The 22,277-nt window shown below is 41.4% G+C and overlaps 1 protein-coding gene across 1 annotated transcript; it reads left to right on the top strand.

Moving 5' to 3' along the window:
* Positions 1 to 6,530: 6,530 nt before the first annotated feature.
* On the top strand, positions 6,531 to 21,037 carry SSR3 (signal sequence receptor subunit 3). Its single transcript, XM_004441666.3, has 5 exons — positions 6,531 to 6,715; positions 7,831 to 7,957; positions 13,047 to 13,145; positions 17,231 to 17,362; positions 18,415 to 21,037. Exons 1-5 carry the CDS (start codon positions 6,583 to 6,585, stop codon positions 18,479 to 18,481), a joined length of 558 nt encoding a protein of 185 aa, XP_004441723.1. The 5' UTR covers positions 6,531 to 6,582; the 3' UTR covers positions 18,482 to 21,037.
* The last annotated feature ends 1,240 nt before the right edge of the window (positions 21,038 to 22,277 follow it).

Genomic DNA, 22,277 nt, shown 5'->3' with positions numbered 1-22,277 from the left:
CCTCCCCATGGAACCAAAGGACTGAGACATGACCAGAACTTAAAAGTTAGACTCTTATCAGAAGCGAGGGATCCATCATCCAGGAAGATCCAGTGTTAAAATTCCTTCCCCACCTTACCATAAATGTTTAGAACCTCATGATAAATGTTTACAACCTTACCATAAATGCTTGAAGCCCACCAATCAAAACATGTCCTTCCTACATTTCTGACTGCCAGCCCATTCTCCCTAATCTCTTAAATTTTGCCCCAAATCCTGAATCAGGGAGACAGGTCTGAGGGCACACGCCCCCTGTCTCCCTGCAGATCCATCTTGCAGAATAAAGCTGATTTCTTTTCCCAAAAGCTGATGCCATAATAATTGGCTTTTTTTAAAAATGCACATTGGGCAAGAGAACCTCAATTTTGTGTGGTTAACAAAGACTCCTAAAAGATAAGCAACAAATTACAACTGAGCTTTTGTATCATCTAAGCCATTCCAGTCGAAATTTATGACCTACTTTATCTTATATTCCGTTGCAATAGTGCTTAGGTTAAATGTGTAACTAAAGAAAATTGATTTCCAGTGCAAATCTTAATTCTTATTGTGCCCTGCAGTGCTACATGAATGATGCATGTGTGATAAGTCTCACATTTAAAAGATTCCAGGGGGAGTTTTGAGAGTTAAAGTATTATGGTCTCTGTCAGTTGTTATTAGGATAATATATTTTCTGTAGATGTGTATCATTTTCTTAAAGAAGTAACTGACTTTGGGCCGGCCCCGTGGCTTAGCAGTTAGGTGCGCACACTCCGCTGCTGGCGGCCCGGGTTCGGATCCCGGGCGCGCACCGACGCACCGCTTCTCCCGCCATGCTGAGGCCGCGTCCCGCATGCAGCAACTAGAAGGATGTGCAGCTGTGACATACAACTATCTGCTGGGGCTTTGGGGGGAAAATAAATAAATAAATAAAATCTTTAAAAAAAAAAAAAAAAAAAGAAGTAACTGACTTTATGAATATCCTTAGGCACAAAAGAAACAGCCTTTTCTGACCGCTTCAGAAGCAGTCTTCAATTTATGTGGGACACATCATTATTTCCTAAAAAAGAAAACAACATTTATCTTGGAAAGGATAAGCTTCAAGCTCAAAGACAAATGCATGTCCCTCAAATATTTTAATGCCTCATTTGGTTTAAAAATCAATTCCACAGTAAAGTATGCATTGAGAATACTCAAGACCTTATCTTTATAAAAAAATAACCCAGCTGGCAAACACCTCCTGTCAATGGCTGGTAGGGGTTTGGTCTCCGGAAGAAGTGGCCTGACCACCTTTAGGGGCCAACATTCCCCAGCATTCTCTACTAAAGGGCACATTTCTAGCTGAATGGTAAGGCTTTTTTCATTACACTTGTGGTGTTGTGATAAACACCACATATTTATAACAAGAAATATATATTTGGTCTTTGCTCCCTTTTCCTGCACAAAGCTCCTAAAACCCTTAGAATTTCCTAAGTGTTGAGTGTGATAGAGGTGTCTTTTGTTATGTTAATCAGGTGAGCTTTGCAAAGCCTCTAGGCAACTTAAGGATGGGGGCTGGCTGCCAGGGCACCAATCATGATTTGAGGGTTGGAACTTTCAGTACCACCCCCTGACCTCCAGGGAAGGGAGATGGGCTGGAGGTTGAATCGGACGTCAATGGCCAACGTCAGAATAGCGTCAGCATTGAGTTAAATTTATGGGACACCTGGTCGTGTCTGAGGAGAATTGAGTTAATTGCTTGGTGGTGTGGAAAAAAACACACATCGTAATCCCTTAAAGTTTTTTTCTATATTGTATACATCCAAGTCTTCGGAAATCTGGGAGTTCATGGGGCCAATTAAACTCCAAACATGTTGTGTTTGGCTTACACAATATTTATTATCGATTCTATCTATCTTATCTATCTCAGTTTGAGTGCCTTTTGGCAAGGTGAGCTTTCCAGTTATGTTGATCCCACCACTATTTTGCGTCCTATAGCTGGCACAATTCGCTCATTGCCGTTATAAACAGAAAAAAAAAACTATTTCCTTCTACTGTGCTCTCAACACGTTGGACACCGAATGTGCAGGCTTTTCTAGAACTAAGCTATTCTCTAACTTTTGGCAGACACCAGCTGGCTGTCCCACAGTTTGACTGAGTTCTGACACAAACTGCCCAAGTTAGTGCAGACCCCACCAGTTAAGGGCTTGGTCCCTCAAGACTGCCACCCATTTCAGATGTCAATCTGAAGTCCCAGGTTGCCACTTGTGCTTCTGACCAGCTGGCTATAAATCAAGGGTTCCCACAACCCCCTCCTCAGGTTTGATAATTTGTGAACTCATAGAACTCAGGAAAGTGCCTTACTTATGATTACTGGTTTATTATAAAGGATACAACTCAGGAGCAGCCAAGTGGAGAAGATGCATAGGGGCAAAGTATGTGAGAAGGGGCACGGAGCTACCATGCTCTCTCTGTGCACCCCACCCTTCTAGCACCAACCCAGAGGCTCTCTGAACCCCACTGTTCAGGATTTTTATGGAGGTTCCCATATGCAGGCATGATTGATTAAGTCATTGGCCATTGGTGACTAAGTCAATTTCCAGCCCCTCTCCCCTTTCCCCTCCCCAGAAGTGGGCGGGCTGGGGGGGGCCGGGCAGGGCTGAAAGTTCCAGCCCTCTAATCGCTTGGTTGCTTCCTCTGGCAACCAGCCCCCATCCTCCGAGAGCCAGCTCATTAGCATAAACTCAGATATGGTTGAAAGGGGCTTACGAAAACAAGAGAGGCTCCTCTCAGCCCTATCACTCAGGTAATTCCAGGGATGTTAGGAGTCTGTGTTGAGAAGCAGGCAGAGACCAAATTTTTGTTATTATGTCACAGGTTACTTGCCTGGATCTTGTACACATTTGATCTTGTTGCTTTTGCCTTAAACATTTTGAGGAAGGGGCAATCTATAAATTGATAAATTATGTTGAGCACAATTATTCATCTCTGTTTTCATTTGTATGTAAAATATGTTTATATGTTATTTATTTTACTGTATTTCTAATCTGCTTGGTTTTCATTTTTGAAGTGAATGTTTTGCTTTATATCCGGTGACAGGGTCTCTTTTCATGCTCACAGAGGGAAATGAGGAAGCCCTGAGACCCCTTGAGCATCTCTGATCTCCCTTTCTCTAACTTATGGCTGCTGGTGAGTGATGGTTTGTGCTTTCAACCTCTTCTCAGTCTACTTTGTTTCTGTACACCTCTATTAACTGTGTCTCTTTCTAGAATTTTATGTTCAAACTCCCTGAAACAGAGAATCCACGATGGAGAGCCCAGGCTTGCTCACCGAGGTTTGCCTCTGGTTGGGTGCAGGATCCTCTCTGTCCAAGGATGTGCTTGCCAGAGCTGTCATGTGACATGACTCTGCATGGCAACTGACACACAAGAAACTACCTTTGGCTTTTTGCTCAAAATAGGCCTTTTGGGGCAAAGCACTTAGAATCTGAGACTCCACTGGTACAGAGGAGACCAGAACTCATTTGTAGTTAAGAGCATACATCCTGGAGTCATATTGCCTGGGGCTCATATCTTGACTTCACCACTTACTAGCTGTGGGATCTTAGGTGAGTTACTTTACTGATCTGTGCCTCACTTTCTTCATCTAACAAATGGGGGTAATAAAAACACGTACCTCATAGTGTTGCTGTAAGGATTAAATCAGATGATACATGTGAAGGGCCTTGCCTAGAGCTGGCTGTATAACAAAGACTCAATAAATGTTGGTTATTATAATTATCATGATCATTATTTGGATACTTCCAAGTGTCTAGCACAGTACCTTTCACGTAGCAGCTTCTCAATAAATATTTCCTGAATGAATACATGAACCAATGAATTAATAATCACACACCAGTGCCTGAAATAGGTAGTTTGGTTGAGTAAATTGTCTCTCAGGTGAGACTTTAGAATATTATACCTAGAAACTAATATAAGTGTTTCATCTCTTCTTTCAAAAATTATTTCCATAGTGAGATCTGCATTTCAAACGGGTGTTATAACAGAGAGCTTTCTTTCCCCCAGAGTAGCCCTGGATGATCCACCTGTTGTTCTCCATAGGGTCCCACTGAGCAGCCAGCAGTGGGTTTCTTTATTGGCTAGGCAATTTGCAGCATCTGCCACAGAAAGGTATATTTTTAATTTGCCAGATTTTTTTCCATCAAGCCATCAGCAGTGGAGGAGAGAAATTTGTTATCTTGTCCATTTTTTCTTTCTTTCTTTCTTTTTGCCAATCTGATGAGCATAAAGTGCTATAATGGAAATGTTAAGCCTGAAATTCACAGGTTAGAATCAGGCTGGTATGGAATCAACTCCATGTGGTTTCTTCGTAGAGTTGAACTATATTGAAATAGCAAAACTCATTGCATATCTGTGTTTGGAGAGACTCTATTGCCCACCCTTCCTTCTGTTTTTTAGTACATTGTTTACTCTGCTTGTCCAAAGTGCCATGGCCACATATGCCATATACAGATGATCCTTAGATCATCCTGTTCTTTGCAAGGAACTGGATAGCATTTGGTGTAAGAAAACACTGCTCCAATACTTCAGGGGTGCTACCTTCACGGTCTCCATAGTCACCATCACCAAAACACCTTCTCTGTCACTGCTTATCATATTTCTTTAGCTTACCCCATACAAATTTTAAATTCTTACTATTTTAGATTCTCTTCTGCCAGATTATCTTTAGTTTTTATTCTTGGTTTACAAAGGGCATTAATTTTTCTCAGCTAGCTCCTTTTGATCATTTCAACTTTAACATTTTTATCTACTTAACATTTCAAATTTTTATCTTTCCTATTTTAATTGTTTAAATATTTTTCTCAGGCATAATTCTTTTTAAATTTATCATTAATTGTTTTATTTTCTTCTCCTTTTTCTTTTAAATATCTTGATAATTTTTGTCCCTTTCTATCTTATAGTTTTCTGATTGTATCTTTTATCTTCTTTTTATATCCTTGGTTTATAAACAGCAAACAAGAAATCTACTTATAGAGACAGATCCAAAAAATTTTGCTGATGAATTGGTCACAGATGGAGAGGGAAAGAAAGGAATTAGTGTTGAAACCTAGCATTTTAGCCCCAGCGAATGAGTAAAAAAGGGTGTGAGTTACTAAGGTGGAAAAACTGAGAGGAATATGTCGAAAGAGAAAAATTTGAGTTTCTTCTCTATCACCACCACCACATAATAACAGAAAGAGCATTTTAACATAAAAAAAGGATATAAATGCAGATATTTTTAAGTGAATACTTTTAGTTTTCTGAAAAATTCGCTAGTCTATTTTTTCTTTCTCATTTTGCTGTGATTGGTGAAAACTTCTGACATTTGGGAATACCTGCTGTAGATAATGGAAGGATTTATATTTCAGGAAAGCTCACTGTGGTACCTATATAGAGAATAGATCGAAAAAGGTTGAAAACAGAAAGCTCCAATAGAATGGCAGCTTTGGAGGTCAATTACAATTTGGATAAAGTGAGGAAGAAAGATCTACAAATATGTTGATAGGGGAGCTAGAGGTTGAGGAAGTTTTGTCTGATGTCACTAATGTAGACCAAAGAAGCTTGCCGAAAGTGAATTGGTAGAGCATTATTTTTTGAAGAAAAAGTGATAATTTGATGAGTTAAATATGGTACCTAGTTGTTTTAATAGGGATATGCGCATATGCAATTTTCTGAGCTTCAGAGGAGGCCCGTCCAGCCAACATGTTGTCTTTACTTAGCATTATGTTTTATTTGGCATGGCTTTGGAGACCACACTACTCTTAAGATTTAGTTGAAATAAAAGTAATAAAATAGTAGTAATTTGTAAATGTATTAGACACATGTTAAATATTATCATCAATGAGACCATGAGTTCCTTAAAAGCAAAAGTGCCGCCTTTTTCGTACAAAGGTAGCCCGTTATTTTGTTGAAAAGAGCTCACGCCCTGGAGACCAGCACAGCCAGTCTCCCACCCTCATGTTCCTCACCTGCAAAATGGGGCAATGACGTGCACGCCACATTTTTGAGGATATTCAATGAAATACTGGGTGTGTAAAGAAGGGACTTCACACATGTTGGCTATCCCTATCTTTCTCTCCTTCCTCCTCCAGTGCCCAGGGCTGGGTACATACAAAGGGCACGAACCAGGCCCTCGTTCAATGAATGACTGTCCGACGCGGGACCAAAACAGCTTATTTTGGAACTTGTTTCTAAGTTCCAAGACTTGGAAAGCGTGAGTCTGTCAGCAGCTTGAAGTGGATAGTCAATAAAGTTTTGTTAACTAAAAAAAAAAAAAAAAACCACCCACTAAACTACAAATCCCTGCCGCTTTCTGGAAGCCGACAGGTCGGACGGCTTGCCAGGAACCCGGAAGTTTGGCCGCTCTGCCAATCACGCCGGGAAGCCTACGTCGCGGCGCCACGCTGGCCAATCCCGGGAAGCTTCTCCGCGCCGGGCCCGCCCCCGCGCGCACGCTGACGGGGAGCTAGCGGATACGGCGGCCGCGGGGCGGGGCCAGAGGTCTCCTGGTGGCTGCGCGCCCGCTCGGCCCTGCGGTCCCCGGCCCACTATGGCTCCCAAAGGCGCCTCCAAGCAGCAGTCCGAGGAGGACCTGCTCCTGCAGGATTTCAGCCGCAACCTGTCGGCCAAGTCCTCCGCGCTCTTCTTCGGGAACGCCTTCATCGTGTCCGCCATCCCCATCTGTGAGCGCCGGGGCGAGGCGGGCGGGCGGGGACGTGGCGCGCTGGTGGGCGGCGGGAGGAGGCGGCGGCCGAGGCCGGCTCTCCGCTCTCCCCGCGCTCGGCGGCGCGGCCGTGGGGGCCCCGTGCTGTCGTCCGGGCGGAGGTGTGGGGGCGGCTGCACGGCGCGCGTCCCCGGGCCGCCTCCCGGAGCTGCGGCTCGCCCGTCCCGGCGGCCCGAACCTGTGTGTAAACGACCCCGGGGTGCGATCTTGTGCCAGCTGCCCTGCGGCAGCCTGCAGTCTGCTCTTCCCCGCGCAAGTGTCGTTTGCCGTTACGAGATTTTGAACTTTCTGGTGACCTGTTTTGGAGAAACTGACGAGTGAGGGGAGAGGCAGGTTCGCGTTAATCCTCGCAGTGAACGAGAAGTGGAGCGCGTCACCGCGCTGAGCATCCTTTCCCTGATTTGATGAGAGAGGTCGGACCTGTGGACCGGTGCCGAGGGCCAGCGAGCTACCTTGTGTAAACTTTTAATAATCCTATTAGGGCAATTCTGGAATTCTCACTTGGATGGGAAAATTTTGCAGAGTTGGCCAGGGTTGTTTTCAGAGCTCGGGGTTCCCGAATTTGAATCTCCTGTCTCGCACACTCTGCTGCGCTCTTGTCGGGCAGTCGAGTCCCGGTTTCTTTTCCCTTTCGGCCCTATGAGACCCGGCGTCCGGTTAGCGCGGCTGGAGCCTCGGTCTCGGGTAACAGCCACGTCAGCGTGTCAGCTGGGGCTGGGGCTGCACGTGGCGTGTGTGGAATGCCCTGTACTTAGCAGAGTAGTACCCTGATGAATGAAATTGGGTCTGAATTGTGACTTCGTTGAGCCAGAGTGTATCATTTTAGAAGAAGCAGAAATCTCTTCTGGACTGGTAATAGGAAGGGTATGTTTTCAAGTGTTCTGAACTGGGAGAACTTGAGAGGAACTTTTTACTGGCCATCCCACTTCTGGAGAGTCTCATATATTGTATTGGATTCCCTAACCCGGACTATATTTTACCAGTCTTAGCTATGATTAATTCAGCAGGCATTTGTAACTGGGTGGTAATGTTTTGTTCCTTTTTGTACCCCTCTTCTCTTTTATCTTAATTCAGGGTTATATTGGCGCATATGGCATATGGATCTTGTTCAGTCTGCTGTTCTGTATAGTGTGATGACCCTAGTAAGCACTTACTTGGTAGCCTTTGCATACAAAAACGTGAAATTTGTTCTCAAGCACAAGTAAGTATATTTCTCAAGTGAAAGTATGTATTACGTGTTGCATTTTTATATTGTAGAATGTCTATTTGTGTGTGTTGGTTTCAATAAACATTAATTTTAGATATGTATTTTTTGGGGAGAAGGCACATTAATGCTATGAAGAATTAACTCACTGAAGCAGAGACAGTGCTTCTGATACTGCTATGGAAATAGGTTTTGAAGATGGAATAGGACACTTAAGCACTAGCCTTAATCGTGAAGTTTATCGGAAGAACAAACCCACCAAGTAAATTAACATTTTAGAAGCCAAATGGAATTCTTTTTGGAAAGAATTGTTCTGGTGTCTCCATGTACTATTTTTGAATGGGAAAGATGTGGGTTTTTTTTTTAATTGAACTCGGACATTTTTAATGTTAATTACATTTTTTCTTATGAGTGTATGAAAATGTAAAAGATTATCATATTTCCTTTATTTTAAGATCATACATGTTATAAAGTATATCATTATTTTAACGATAGGTTTTGGAGAAGAAAACCCAAGCCTCATAACAATAAATTTATACATTAATTATAAGCAGTTATATATTGTGGTTTCATAAAGGTTAAAATGTTGGGGGGAATAGTCTAGACTTAAGGAATGATGGTAACATTGGTTATTTAGGAGTGCCATGGTCCTCAACGGAAGCAGGTATAAATTGATGTTTAATTGGCGAAAGAGCCCTTTGAAGTTGCTTTCATGCACACTGGAACACTTGATTCAGGATAGCAGGTTATTTCTCTGCTTCCTCAGTGCTATATTTCTTTGGAAGTACTTTCTTAAAGGCAGTTGGAATTTTGCTGAGACTTGAAGTACTAGCATGCTTTGTGTGCACATTGTCTTTTCATTTCCATGGTTTGCTCTCCAGTTTGGACACTGTTTTTGTTTGGATTGCTGTAGCAGTCTCCATCTGTTCTCTTAAAAACAAAAGTCTGGGGCCTTCCCTGCAATGGACTGTATAAAGCATGTTATGTAATCCTTATGTCAGCCATGCAAGGTGCAGGTGTTATCCTTATTTTATGGGATGAAGAACATGTATTCATCCTTATCTGCCATCATTTTTATCATGACAGCTCTCTTACTTAACAACTCACCATGGCCTTTTCTTTTCTAAGTATATTAAAGCCAAATTCTTCCAAGCCCCTGGAATGCAAGTCATCTGCCTCCTACTGGTCCGGCCTCATCTTTCAGGGTTGGGCCTTAGCTCTTCTGACCCAGCCTTCATCTCAGCCTTTGTACGTGACTTGTGCCCTCCCTCTTTTAGGATCGTCTCCCTTCCTTTCCATTCTTACGTGTCTGTTATTTCAAGACTCAGGAATCTTTTCCAGAGAAATCCTAAGTTTGTTGTCTGTGTGTTACGCTCTTTCTGGTGACAAGGGGTAGAAACACACTGAGATGATCTCAGTGGGGACTGATTGTAAGGAGGCCAGAAATGGCCTCAGCAGCTTTTCCACTGCTGTTCTGGACCCTTAGGAGCTCTGGCTGTGCGTGGCTGCAGTTGTGCTAGACCCGCAGAGTGATCGAGTCATCTTTGTCATGTTTCTGCTTGGCAGCCCCTCTTCATCAACTGCCATTCCAGGATTCTGCCCATATCCACCTCTGCTGTTCCCAGCTGTCTTTCTTGTGAGGCCTGGCCATCTGTGGGTAGGGAAGCCCCCAGAGGTGGGCATCTTGCATGGCCCATCCTTTGTGATTTCCCCTTGGACTCAGTCCCTTTGGGAGTTGATGTTTTTCACTTGTTCTGCATAGCATTTTTCATTTACCTTCTTGGAATCAAAATCATGTTCGTTTTACCTTCTCATTTCTACTTTAGGCTTCTTGAGGGCTACTGCTGTGTCTTTTGTTTTATATTCCTTACAACAGTTAGTGGTACATTTAGTTCAGTAAAATTTCAATGACTTTCTGAGTTAATAGACTCTGTCAGAGTGGATTTTTTTTAGTTATAGTTTTGGTTTAGTGTTAAAAATTGCCACTGACATCAAAAGTCCTACAAATCCACAAGATGGTTAAGGCTCAAAGACCCAGGGAGATGCTGAGTGTGGGTGGATGTTGGTAGTAGTGGGGAGATGACTTCCGAGTCGACAGTCGGATTGCAGTCCCTGCTCTGCTGCTCTTAAATGTGTAGCCTTGGGTGTGCATTTTACCTCTCTAGACTTCAGAGTCCTGAGCTGTAAATTGGGGATACTAATGGTACCTCACGGATGGTGAGGATTAAATATGATAGTACGTATGACATGTTAAGCACGGGATAAATGCTTAGGAGCAGTGTTGGAGAGGTAGGGGTGAGAGAGCCCTTAGGAATTTTTTTAAAAGATAGCATGACTTAAAAGATGTTTGCAAAGATGTTTTTAAAGATACTAAATAGAAATTAAATAGTGTTTTTGTTTTATTTTTATTCTGAAAAGGTTCTGACGTACTGATGTAAAAAATAATAGAAGAAACACCATTGATTTTGTGGGGTATCTCAGTTGGCTGAGTGCCGGGCCACTGCAGTGACCCTTGTCTTGATTTAGAGCATTCAGCACTGAGGGAGGTTTGTTTCCTAAGAGCCCTAAGATGGTGGGGTAGGGCTGCTGCTTCTTGAGTTGTAATAAACCTACAGTGTGGTTGTTATGCCTCGTTAGGTGAATATAGAATTTTAGACCTAGAAGAGAAACTAGTTTTCTGGTTCAGTCTCTTAAGGAAGATTTGTCATGTGGACAGATGATTGACTGTTCTAAAGATGCTTAGAAATAACCAGCTTTTGAAAATAGTTTATTTTTGTGTCCTAGCATCCTGACAGATGGGGGAGAGGGTGTGTTTTCCTCTGTTCAGCTAAGAAAGATTTTTGCTGTAAACCATGTCCATTTCTTTTCAATTGACCTTTCTTAGAAAAAAGTGGTCTTATGTGAAGTTCAAGAGACACTTACTGTGTGCCAGAGAGGTTCAGAGATAAGGGTCCCTGCCTTTTGGAGCAGAACTTGTACATAATAAAATGAGTCAGGTGAAGTTGGATCTTTGGAGGAAAAAGTACATTCTAGCATGCTGAAGTATCTCTTAAAAGACAGCTGTCTGCCCTTAACTGCCTTTTCCTTAGCTTTCAGAACTTATTTCCTTTTATCTGATTTTCTTTCTTGTTTTTTTTCTTTTTTTGTGAGGAGATCAGCCCTGTGCTAACATCTGCCAATCCTCTTCTTTTTTTGCTGAGGAAGACTGGCCCTGGGCTAACATCCATGCCCATCTTCCTCCACTTTATATGGGACGCCGCCACAGCATGGCTTGCCAAGTGGTGCGTCGGTGCGCACCCGGGATCCGAACCAGCGAACCCTGGGCCGCCGCAGTGGAGCGCACGCACTGAACCGCTTTGCGCAACTGGACCGGTCCCTATCTGATTTTCTTAGACAAACTGATTTTCCTCCCTCCAAACTTATTTTCCTCCCTCCAGTTTTCAATTTGTGGAAAAATACATTTGTTGAAACTGACTAAAGGTTTTCTTTTTAACCATGTTGATTCTAACTTGGTTCTTGAGTGGGAGAGAAAGATGGAGACACAGGTAAAACTAGCCAGAGTTTGTGTTTACTTTGTATCCCAGAAGCTCATGTGGTTGAAGAAAGGTTGAAAACTATTGCCTTGGATGATCTTGGGCTTTCTTTTCAGGAATCCATTCTGATTCCTCCACAGTTTTCCTCAGTACACTGACCAGAACTAAATGTAGCATGGTAACGAGGGATCAATTAATTGAACATCCAGTGAACAGATTTCTATCTCTGTGTTCCAAGTCCTGTTGCTTTTAATACATCTCAATTCTGTGTTGAATGTTTTCATAGTGGGACTGTGTAGGTAATGGTTAGATTTTGCTTGTGAAGATCAGTTATTACTTTTCTTCTATATTTATGGCTAATCAGTTTCTCCTATATTCCAAAAAACATACGATGTTGAATTTAAATGTCATAATCTTTGGGAGGCTTTCTGTATTTCATCATAGTTTAAATTTTATCCTTTCACTTTCAGAACCCCATCTGATAAAATTCACCTTAGAGAATTTTTTATGAGTATACATTTAATTTTTTCCTTATCTAACGCATCACTGAAGATTCTGATCTGATCTCTTGACCAACACTTCCAGCCTTTTCTGGTTGATTCCGTATTATCTTTTGGTGCAACCCTCATACCAGTGGTTCATTTAACTAAAAGTAGTATGGTCAATCCCTGACCCTGTGGTATTATTTCTTTTTAGTGAAATTGTCCTTTGGAGTGGAGTTAAAAGCATTACCTTAAGATATGACAGCTGTTAATTCCCCATTGTTTTTGTAAACAGTTTTATTTATTTATTTATGTATTTATTTTAATTAATTTATTTTTTTTTGTGAGGAAGATCAGCCCTGAGTTAACATCCGTGCTAATCCTCCTCTTTTTGCTGAGGAAGACTGGCTCTGAGCTAACATCTGTTGCCAATCCTCCTCCTTTTTTTTCCCCAAAGCCCCAGTAGATAGTTGTATGTCATAGTTGCACATCCTTCTAGTTGCTGTATGTGGGACGTGGCCTCAGCATGGCGGGAGAAGCAGTGCATCGGTGCGCACCCGGGATCCGAACCCGGGCCGCCAGTAGCGGAGCGCGTGCACTTAACCACTAAGCCACGGGGCCGGCCCCCCATTGTTTTTTAAGCCTAGTTTTCTCTCCTGTTGCTTACTGAAATTGAAATCATATATCATTTGCTAATGCCTTATCAAATTTATTTGTTGAACAGTTCAATTATAGGCTGAAACAAAATGGAGGTATAATGATTCATAACTAAATTGTGCTAATAGCATTTGACTTTTTATTTCCATATTAAATACCTAAACTTTGGAAAACTCTCCTTTTTGAGCAGAAATCAAAACACGTAACTAATATACTACATTTTGGAAGTTTCTTGAACTCTCTCTCTTGTGGCTAGTACAGTGTAATAAACTTGGAACTTTCTGTCCAGCTTATTTTCTTGAAATGTGAAGTACCGTACAGTTGCCAATACAAAATGTGAGTACATAGTGTTTCTGAGAGAGAGCGTGATGTTCACTCCTGGAGCATATGGAAACTTGTCTCTTTTCCTTCCAGAGTAGCACAGAAGAGGGAGGATGCTGTTTCCAAAGAAGTGACTCGAAAACTTTCTGAAGCCGATAATAGAAAGATGTCTCGGAAGGAAAAAGATGAAAGGTTTGACTCCTTTTTTAAAGTGTTTGTGGTAATCAGAAAAGGGGATACTTTGTAGAAAATAAGCTTTTGATTTCTGCTTAGAGAATGTGGGTATTGGGCTTGTCTGAGGTAAACGTTGGAATTGTAGAAGACATAGTAATGGGAAAATAACTGACTTTTTGAGTGTTTACTACTATCAATACTTTCTTTGTGCTGAACACAGTTCATTTATTCCTCTAAAGAGCTCTGTGGGGTAGGTACTCTTGTTATCTCCATTTTACACCCGAGGGAACTGAGGTACAGAGCGCCCGGGTGCTTGCCCTGGGCTGTCGGTTCGTGGGGGTTGGGGAGGTGGGGGACCCACGGTGAGAACACAGGCAGGCAGGCCTGAGAGCTTGTGCTCGTACCTGCTCTGCTGAACTTGAGGGGCCTGCAGGGCTTTGTCCAGTGCTGGCTCTGCCACTTGGTAGCTGTGTGACCTTGAGTCCCTCACCAGCCCCTCTGGGACTGAAGGGTTTAGTTGTGTGTTAGCATTTTTAGGTGGTGGTATTTCTGTTCCTGAGCTTTCCTGGGGACATCCAGTCTTTGGTTATCTGCGTTGGTTGGGAAAAAGAACTGGGTTTGTCTCCTGTGGACCAATTCTGTACCACGTTTGTTAGCCCCCACCCCCAATTTTTCCTGCCAGCTGCTCTTAGAAGGCTTAATAAACAGCCTAACATCTGAGTAGCAAAAGTCCCTGAATGATGGAGTCAACTTGTGCTCAAGAGTTGCCAGATGGTTTAGTAGAGTCATGACTCGAGGTTGTTTTCATGGATCTTCAGTTTTAGTGTCGACAGGGTGCTTTGTGAAATAAAATATTTATCCCCCTTTGCTCCGTAAAGTCTTTGTGGTGACTTGCAGTATTAAAGTGCATATAAAACAAAGTAGTACCATTTTAAAAGATCAGAAACCATTTAAAAGTAAGGGAAGGTGGATGAACCAGGACCTCAGTTAGTACAGCAGTTGAGCACTGAACTTAGCTCTGAACTCCCAAGTGTCAGGGGAAGCACCTGAGGTCTTACAGGTTTCATTCTCCGATGGGAAGCAGCGTGCAAGTCCTGAAGAGAAACTTTCTTGGCTCTGAATCTTGGAAGGACTTGATCAAGTGCCTCCTTAATTAAGGGACACTGAGTAACTTAATGAACAATATCTTCTATGGTGGTTTTGGAAAGGCAGCAAAACATTGAAATGGTTTCTCCTGTGGATTCTTTGTAAAACTGAAGGCATAATGTTAAAATCATGACAATGAAGGCCTTTTTTCAGGGATCAGCTGTAATGAGGTCTGGCTGCATCGCTTTCTGATTGCAAATTTTTGCATAGGGATAGAGGTTAGAGAATCTAGGACACTTTTTTTTTAACCTTTTTATTGAATGATAATATTTATGAGAACACTGGTTCTTAAACTGGAATGCACTCATAGTTACCCAATTTCAAAATGCTTTTTACAGCTCTTACAGGTTTTAGGTGATTAATTAGATCAGCAATGGCAAGTGAGTCTCCTCTACTCCCTGCAGACTTGCTTGATTTGGTCTGGCACTGGTCCTTGATCCTGGGATGTGTCTCAGAATCTTTCTCAGCATGGCATTCAGATAGTCACTGCTGGTGGATCAGAGTTGGAATTGGAAATGAAACCTCTTTGCCATTGGCTGGACCAGCTATTTCAAAGTAGGATGAAGCAGAGGTTTCATTGACACATAAAATGCAGAATGTCAGAAGATTATAAAATTTCTTGTCATCAGTAGAAATTTGTGCTGTAGTATTTCTCTTGCAAAAGCCACACTGGTTGGTCTGTACTCATGATTGTGTTCTGTACTCAGGATGGACTCTGATAACTGGGACCAAGACTCCCATTAAATTAAGATCTAGTATTTTTCTCCTTCAAAGGATGAGTTGCTGCCGAGAGATTTGATTTAAGAGAAGGCTTATCAGCACCTCTTTGCCTAGATGTGTATCTCTCAAAGCTCCGTCTCCAATCATTTGGAATATGTACTCCATGCCACTTTGAAACTGCTTTGCCATCCATCCAAGGATGGAAATTAGCAGAGGAGAAGCAGAGATTCATTAACGTTTGTCCCAGGGTGTGAGTGTTATTTCTCCTTGACTTACCGACCATCTGTCATTTAGCATTATCTGATTGTAACAGTGGTTGAGTTTGGTCTCAACTTTTCTCTTGTTGTAGGAAGCACACCTTGGAAAAATGATTCTTTGGGAAGTGCTCTCCCAAACTAGATTTCCTACCAGTGAGGCTTTGGCAGAACCATTGCTGATGAGGGCATGTGGGGGTCCTAAATTTTTTTCAAAATGAACCAGGGTATGGGTGGACTAGAAAAAGTTCTGAAAGCTGTCAGTCAGTCCTGACTGTATACGCTGAGGTAACACACGGTCATATTGGGAGCTGGCGTCACCTAAAGGATTGAGCCGCTTCTTTCATCAAAAATGTTTTGAAGATGGCTCTGATTCAAGTCATGACAGGGAGTTAGGGGGAAGCCCTGTGATGGAGGCGGGGTGATTGAATCATCCATAGTAAAGGCATGCTAGTAGCCTATTTAAGGAACCTGTCTTCACTGGGTCTTGTGCCCGAGTCTTAAGAACAGAGAGAATTGTTCTGTTTTCTAGTATTAAACCATGTTGGGACTATGCATCTTTCTGAGCTGGTTTCGTCATTGATTAACATTAGAATGGTATAATGTATTTCCTCCAATTCCAAGTCATATATATTTTTTCAATTTAAACTTCTCTGAAATCAGAAGTTGTTTTATAGTTGATGGCTGCATTTAATGTAATATCCTTCACTTCTCCCAAACTTATAGTAAATCAAAGATTTATTAAGTTGATAGTATCCATAGAATCAAGGAAATATGGCATATGTGTTAGAGACCACAAATTCTTATGATGGAGATAAGGTGCTGATACCCTTCATTTAGCTCCTTTACGGCCAAGTTTGTTGACTTTGAATGAGAATAGTTGATGAATAAAACGTGGCATTTACCGATGACTTTAGCTTTAGGATTAGTGCTGTCCTTAGGATTGGTGGAGGGTATCATCTGGCCCCAGAGTAGTATCTTTTGGGGGAACAAAGCTTCTATGGCAATGGCTCTCAACCTTGTTGATAATGATGCATAGTAAAAATATTTTACCTTTGACCAAATACACTCATATATACACACATGCAAATGTTTCCCAAAACAATAATTACCCTACTATGCATGATGCACTTGATATTTTCCTATTTCATTTTTTTAAAAAATGCTAGTCGCAACCCACTCAGTTATTTTCCCTGAGCATTGGATCCACTCAGTTGATTTCACGTCCCACTAATGGATCACAACCTACCCTTTTAAAAACTGCTTTACAAAGTTAATTAACCAAGAGGAAAAAAGGCTCCCTTATTCACAGGAACTCTGGAAGTTCCTCTTGCTCCTGTGAAGAGGTAAAAGAAAAGATTGATAAAGTACTTGTAAATTAGTAAAATATCATAATAAATAAAATGGATTAAATAAAAAGTAATGGGTTTTACAAAAGTTTAAAAATCCTCCTAATGATCAAGCAGATTCTTTGTTTGAATTAAGTAAAGACGGCTAAAGATAGTTGCAGACAGGTTGGCTTCTTTGAGGCCACACCCAGTTTTTGTCCCTGGGATAATAATCTAAGGTGTAATATTGAGGGCTGAGTTTGTGGGCTCTAGAGAGTCTCAAGCCAGCAGCCAAGGAAGCTCTACCAGGCTGCTGATCATTGAGTTTGTTTTAGGTGAGGACGTAGAGGAAGATGCCTGTTTCAGCTGCTGATGAAACCAAGCCAGTTGCAATTAATCAGTCCTTCCTCCAAAGCTCTGACTGCCTGGGAGGAAAGGTAACGCCCAGCGACTTGTTTTCTTCAGCATCAAAAGAGTAAAATACCATTTTCAGCAGAAAAAATGGGACAATTCTGATTAAGTTTAATATTAACAACACATTCTCCCGAGAACACTTAAGGAAAACCTCATTTTATAATGAGCTAGAGCCACTGTGGTATTTAAATTTTCTAATAGATATTTATGAACCTGATTGACTGGTTTTCTTTGTCTACAGAATCTTGTGGAAGAAGAATGAAGTTGCCGATTATGAAGCTACAACTTTTTCCATCTTCTATAACAACACCCTCTTCCTGGTCTTGGTCATTGTTGCTTCCTTCTTTATATTGAAGAACTTCAACCCCACAGTGTATCCTTTTAAAGGTTGATTATCTGTTTTAGAAGTCTAGAAACAGTAGATGATTTGGTTTTGATTTGTCTGAGCATTTTAGTGGAAAGAAAAACTGCACAAGGAGTCAGTCCATTAAATAACACTTAGCCAGGTTTCTGGAAATTTAAAATAAGGGCTTTTGCTGTGATTTAAAGTTCTTTTAAGTTTATAAATTATGACTTCTTGATAAGTAACAAGTAGTACAAGGCAGTGTTACATATATGATTATGTATACTTGCATTTGTAAAAAAAAGTTGCAAGGAGTGAGAGCAGACTTGCCTTTTTGGGTAGCTCCTGGCATAAGCCCATGTGTCTCCTGGTATGGTGGGGCTTTGGGGTGGGTGAGTAGCCAGTGCAGTCAAATAGGCACATTGCCTAATATCTTAACATTGTTTCAGGCTACTCTTAAATTGAACTTTTGGGCAAGAATCAGTCTTCTCTTCTTAAGGTAATTTATTAAAGGCGTTATCCAGGAATGTGTAGCCAAACTTTGAACAGTTGGAGATTTTGTTGTAATAATGTACAGACACGCTTCAACTTGCATCGTCTGCGAATCCTGGAGGGCTTTGCCCCAGATAGTCTAGTCCTGAGGCTGAGTAGCTGCGAACTTTCAGAACCTCCTTGCTTTTACGGGCCAGCTATAGCCAAAACACTGCTGGACAGAGCAGACTTATTACTCCTTTGCTCCTGGGGGAGGAAGAAAACAAGTTTCTTCTTCCTCCCCATGTTCTTTGATCAACTTGTCTTCTGAAGGTTAAATAGAATTCACATGTTTTCTTTGTGATCATGTGTTCTAGGTTTCTGTCTCAAGTATTTTTTTTTAAATTGGAACACATTTCCTGTGAATGTTATTCATTCTTTATAGTCTTCTATCTTGTAAATTGTGTTTGCAGACAATGGGACTGCACATCATTGTTATTATACAGAGTGTCAGGAGGGAAACAGTACATTCCAAAGAGATGGGCTCTTTTTGTTTTGTTGAAAAACTAATTTTGGGTTCTTAATTTCTCCTTAACGTTCAATTCTTACAGGAACTACATTTTATCCATAAGTGCTTCCTCAGGCCTCATCGCCCTCCTGTCTACTGGCTCCAAGTAGACTGTGTCAGCCCAGCCCCCTGGCTTTGTGTCTGTGGGTGGCCTGTGTACACCGAAAAGTAGCAGGGTGGTTGCGGGGTGGGGGGCGGGAAACACAAGATGTTTTTATAGTCTGGAGTTTGAGGGTTTGAAAAACCAACAAAATGTAATTCAATATTTGTTTATTGGCTCTTTTTTGGCAGATCGTTGAAATTAAATGAATTGAAAGGGAAACTCAGAGTACCAGGACATTTATTAAAAGACAAAAATTGTCTCGCAATGTGCTATAATCACAAGAGGAGAAAATAACTTGTTTCCTTAATCTGTCAGAGGTCACAGTAACCTGAGTGAGCTGTTATTAGTTATAATAGTAGCAAGAAGTTAATAACTGGTTCTGTATGTTCCAAGCACAATATTACAACTTTTTTTGAACCATAAATATCAGAATGAATCCTCTCCTCCAGGGGATTGAGAAGCCTCATGTTTATAAGTCTCTGAATTTGTAATTTGAAATAACTGATTGAAGTTAAAAACATGGGTTCTCCAACTTGGAGAAGAAAAACTTGTGGAAAAGTTGTTTTTTAAAGAAGAAAGGCAGCCAAGGTAATAACCTAAAAATAGTACCCACGCACATGGGAGGTGTCCTGTGGGTTAAAGCACACACTGTTCAGCTGCAGAGCTGTGGCCCTGGGTGGCCCGGGAGGTCAGCTCGACCCCACCTTGTTGGTTTGACCATTAAGAGCCTGGAGTCATTGTTTTCCTTGAGCAGAGTCTCACCCCACTGGAGGAATGTTGAGTAAGAGAGAGACCTCTTTCCTGAATATTGACGTGTAAAAGACCAAAGTAATTTTTGTTCCAGAATTCTAACACTCCAAGGAGTTACAGTGGTTTTAGTGCTTGTTAGCATTTTTCCATTAGGACTGTCACAAATTTGACCCTTTAGTCCACGGGTTCTCATAGATTGTGAACAAAACATTGATCTCTTCAGCCCTTGGGAGTCCAGCTGAGAGCAGTCTCTTGCGTTTTTTAACCAGTGTTGGTACAGATACTATCATTTTCTGTGTGTGCCATGATTTGAGAAAGTTTGGAAAGCTCTTCTTGAACCTATATCAACTTAAAAGGTTATGGGATCACAGGTGATCAGTCGGTTTCACGTTCCTATTAGCTTTTGACCACATCTAGTAATTTCCTACAAGCAGTACCTCAAAGGAAATATCATATTACTAATTCCTAATCCTAAGTTTAATTTTTAGTTTCCACTTCTAAATTTAAGATGGATGTTGCAAATAACATTCGCTGTTTTATTTATAAGTTTATAGAAAGGTATTCATCTGGAGTTCATCTTGTACTTCCGTGCTGTTGGATGTTGTGGTAGGCCACATCCAAGAACTTGGAAGGAAGACAGGCAGGAGTATATTTGCATAGTGACCCAGATCCTCATTGCCTTCAGTTGAGGATTATATTTCATCATAGCTTCTAGAAGTTTGCAGTTCTTTCCTTTGGTGCGTTATTATCCATTTACCATCACTGAGATGGAGCGAACGGGAAAGTCAGAAGAGATTCGCTGCAGGGTAGTTAGTGTCACACATAAGAGGTTTTTATTATTATTTTTTAACTCTTTTTTTCTCTGGATAAATAACGGGTCGTTAGTTTGACTTGTGGCATGGAGTTCATGTACCAAATGCATTTGCTTACTTGACAAAATGACTGACAAACCATCGGTGTGGACTGTTGGTTACCAGAGCTGGGCCAAGTACCTTTTTAAATAGCCAGTAAAAAATTGCCACTAGATGGCAGTGCCTGTATAGATGGGGGAGAATTGCCACCATTCTCAGTCTAATACAGTGTAGCTGAGATGGGGTGGTGAGATAGGGGCATCAGCTTAATATTCTTCACATAATTTCTTTTGAATTAATAAACAATAATTTGTAGAAAAGCAAGTATGCAAAGTTGGATTTTGGCCCTGAATTTTTCCTATAGCACTTTTTGTTTTCATCCTGATAACAGTTTCTAGGTTTCTGTACTCTGAGATAAATTTCTGTGCATAAGTGTATAAAGCATATTCTCCCAGTTCCACAGTCTTCATTAAGGGTATACTGCACCGGGACTTTACTCTCGGGAAACGCAGAACAGTAAACAGCAACATGGCACAGGGAATGTGATGTGCTGAGTCTGGGTCAGTAAGTAGAAACCTGCTGTTGTAAAATTTTCATCCTAAAAAGACCCCATGTCTAACACCACTACAGTAAAAGGGGTTCTGCTGTAATTGAGATGCAAAGTGATTGAATTCCTTTTTTTCTCACTCCTTGTGCTAAGTAGAGCCTTGAAGGGTTGGAATGTTTACATTTCTCTATTTTTAGTTTCCTTATTTACAACTTAATAAAAATCTTGGATTGAAATTATTCTTAGCCAGTAAAGATTTACTGGTGGTCCTGTTTGGTGTAGTATTCTAATGTGGAAAGAATAATTTGAAACAAGGTTTGAGGTTAACTGAAATAGGGAGGTTGGATTCATACCCAAAATTCTTGTGAAAGGTCTTGCTTATTAAGTATCATTAAACTTTGATTTTTAAAATTTATATTTTTCCTGGAGTTCTTTGTAAGAACCATGTGAATAAGTATATCCTCTTTATTACATTATTTCACATTACCATCATTTTAATTTCCCACACATGTAAATGTGCATTTTGTCGTTACTCATGAAATGTCTGTGTGGCACTGACGGGCCAGTGCGGTTACATCACAGCAGAACGTCGGGCCTCTTCACCAGTATGTGCCTGCTGTGCCCTCCTGCCCACCCAGTTGCTGTGTTTCCAGTGTGCTAGCCAGTCACTGCTGCTTCTGGAGATGCAAAGGGAGGATAGACATGTCCACAGAGAGAGAACCTGTCTGCAGATACATTTATTTGGGCTATAAGAGGCCATCTCCCACCTCCTTGGACTCCTGAGCAGGGGAATTGAAGATGAGGAGGGCGTCTGAGCGGTTGGTTTGGATTTTCACGGAGGTGTTCACTGGCCTTAATGAGTTTTCATTGCATCTCTTCTCTGATCTTTCACTCTTAACTGATCCTGAATTTGGATTCATACCCAAGCTTTTTTAACTTAAAAATCACACACACAGTTACTTTTTCATAAAGCTTTAAAGCTAAAACAGAAAATCATTCTTCAAAGAGCACTGAAGTGGAACACACAATACTTGGGTTCTAGGCCTGGGTCTGCCATCGACTAGCAGTCAGTTTGGGCGAGTCCTTTCATCTCTCGAGGCCTGGTTTCCTCATTTGCCAAGGAGGGGTGGCCTTGAGCACGGCTAAGGTCCCTTGAAGCTATGACATCTATCAGAGCTTGGCACTCCTGATGAAGATGAAGTGACACTTCAAGTGGGAAGCCAGGCGCAGTGTTTCTAATTGGCATTTCCTCTGGCTGGGATTTCAGTATGTGGATGGCTGCTACCCAGGTTACCCTTGGGAATGGTATGTTCTCTGCCACAGAATTCTTCCCAGAAAAGAGAAGAAAATGAGAGTGCATGGAAATTTTTCTTAAGGATATAACTGTGAAATGTATTTATCTAATATATTTGCCATGGCAGATGATTTGTGTATAAGAAAACTAGCTGTTCCCATGGCTAAGCAATACTGTTTGTATTTAGTTTTAATTTGCAGGTTCTTTTTAATGAGTTTGAGAAGCTTTAACCTTAGTGCAGAGTATTTCTTTTTTGTGTGTGAGGAAGATCAGCCCTGAGCTAACATCCATGCCAATCCTCCTCTATTTGCTGAGGAAGACCGGCCCTGAGTGCAGAGTATTTCTAAAACCTAATGAGAAA

This window comes from Ceratotherium simum, chromosome 15, assembly GCF_057802395.1.
Source record: "Ceratotherium simum simum isolate JZ-2026a chromosome 15, ASM5780239v1, whole genome shotgun sequence".
Lineage (NCBI taxonomy): Eukaryota > Metazoa > Chordata > Mammalia > Perissodactyla > Rhinocerotidae > Ceratotherium > Ceratotherium simum.
Note: the sequence above shows the minus strand (reverse complement) of the source record. Positions and strands in the feature narration are given on the sequence as shown.

What these genes read in the sequence shown, in the direction of transcription:
- SSR3 (XM_004441666.3), top strand. Translation starts at nt 6,583, where the DNA reads ATGGCTCCCAAAGGCGCCTCCAAGCAGCAGTCCGAGGAGGACCTGCTC. An exon ending in CGTGTCCGCCATCCCCATCT is followed by an intron (nt 6,716 to 7,830) that starts GTGAGCGCCGGG and finishes ATCTTAATTCAG; the next exon opens with GGTTATATTGGCGCATATGG. An exon ending in CGGAAGGAAAAAGATGAAAG is followed by an intron (nt 13,146 to 17,230) that starts GTTTGACTCCTT and finishes CTTTGTCTACAG; the next exon opens with AATCTTGTGGAAGAAGAATG.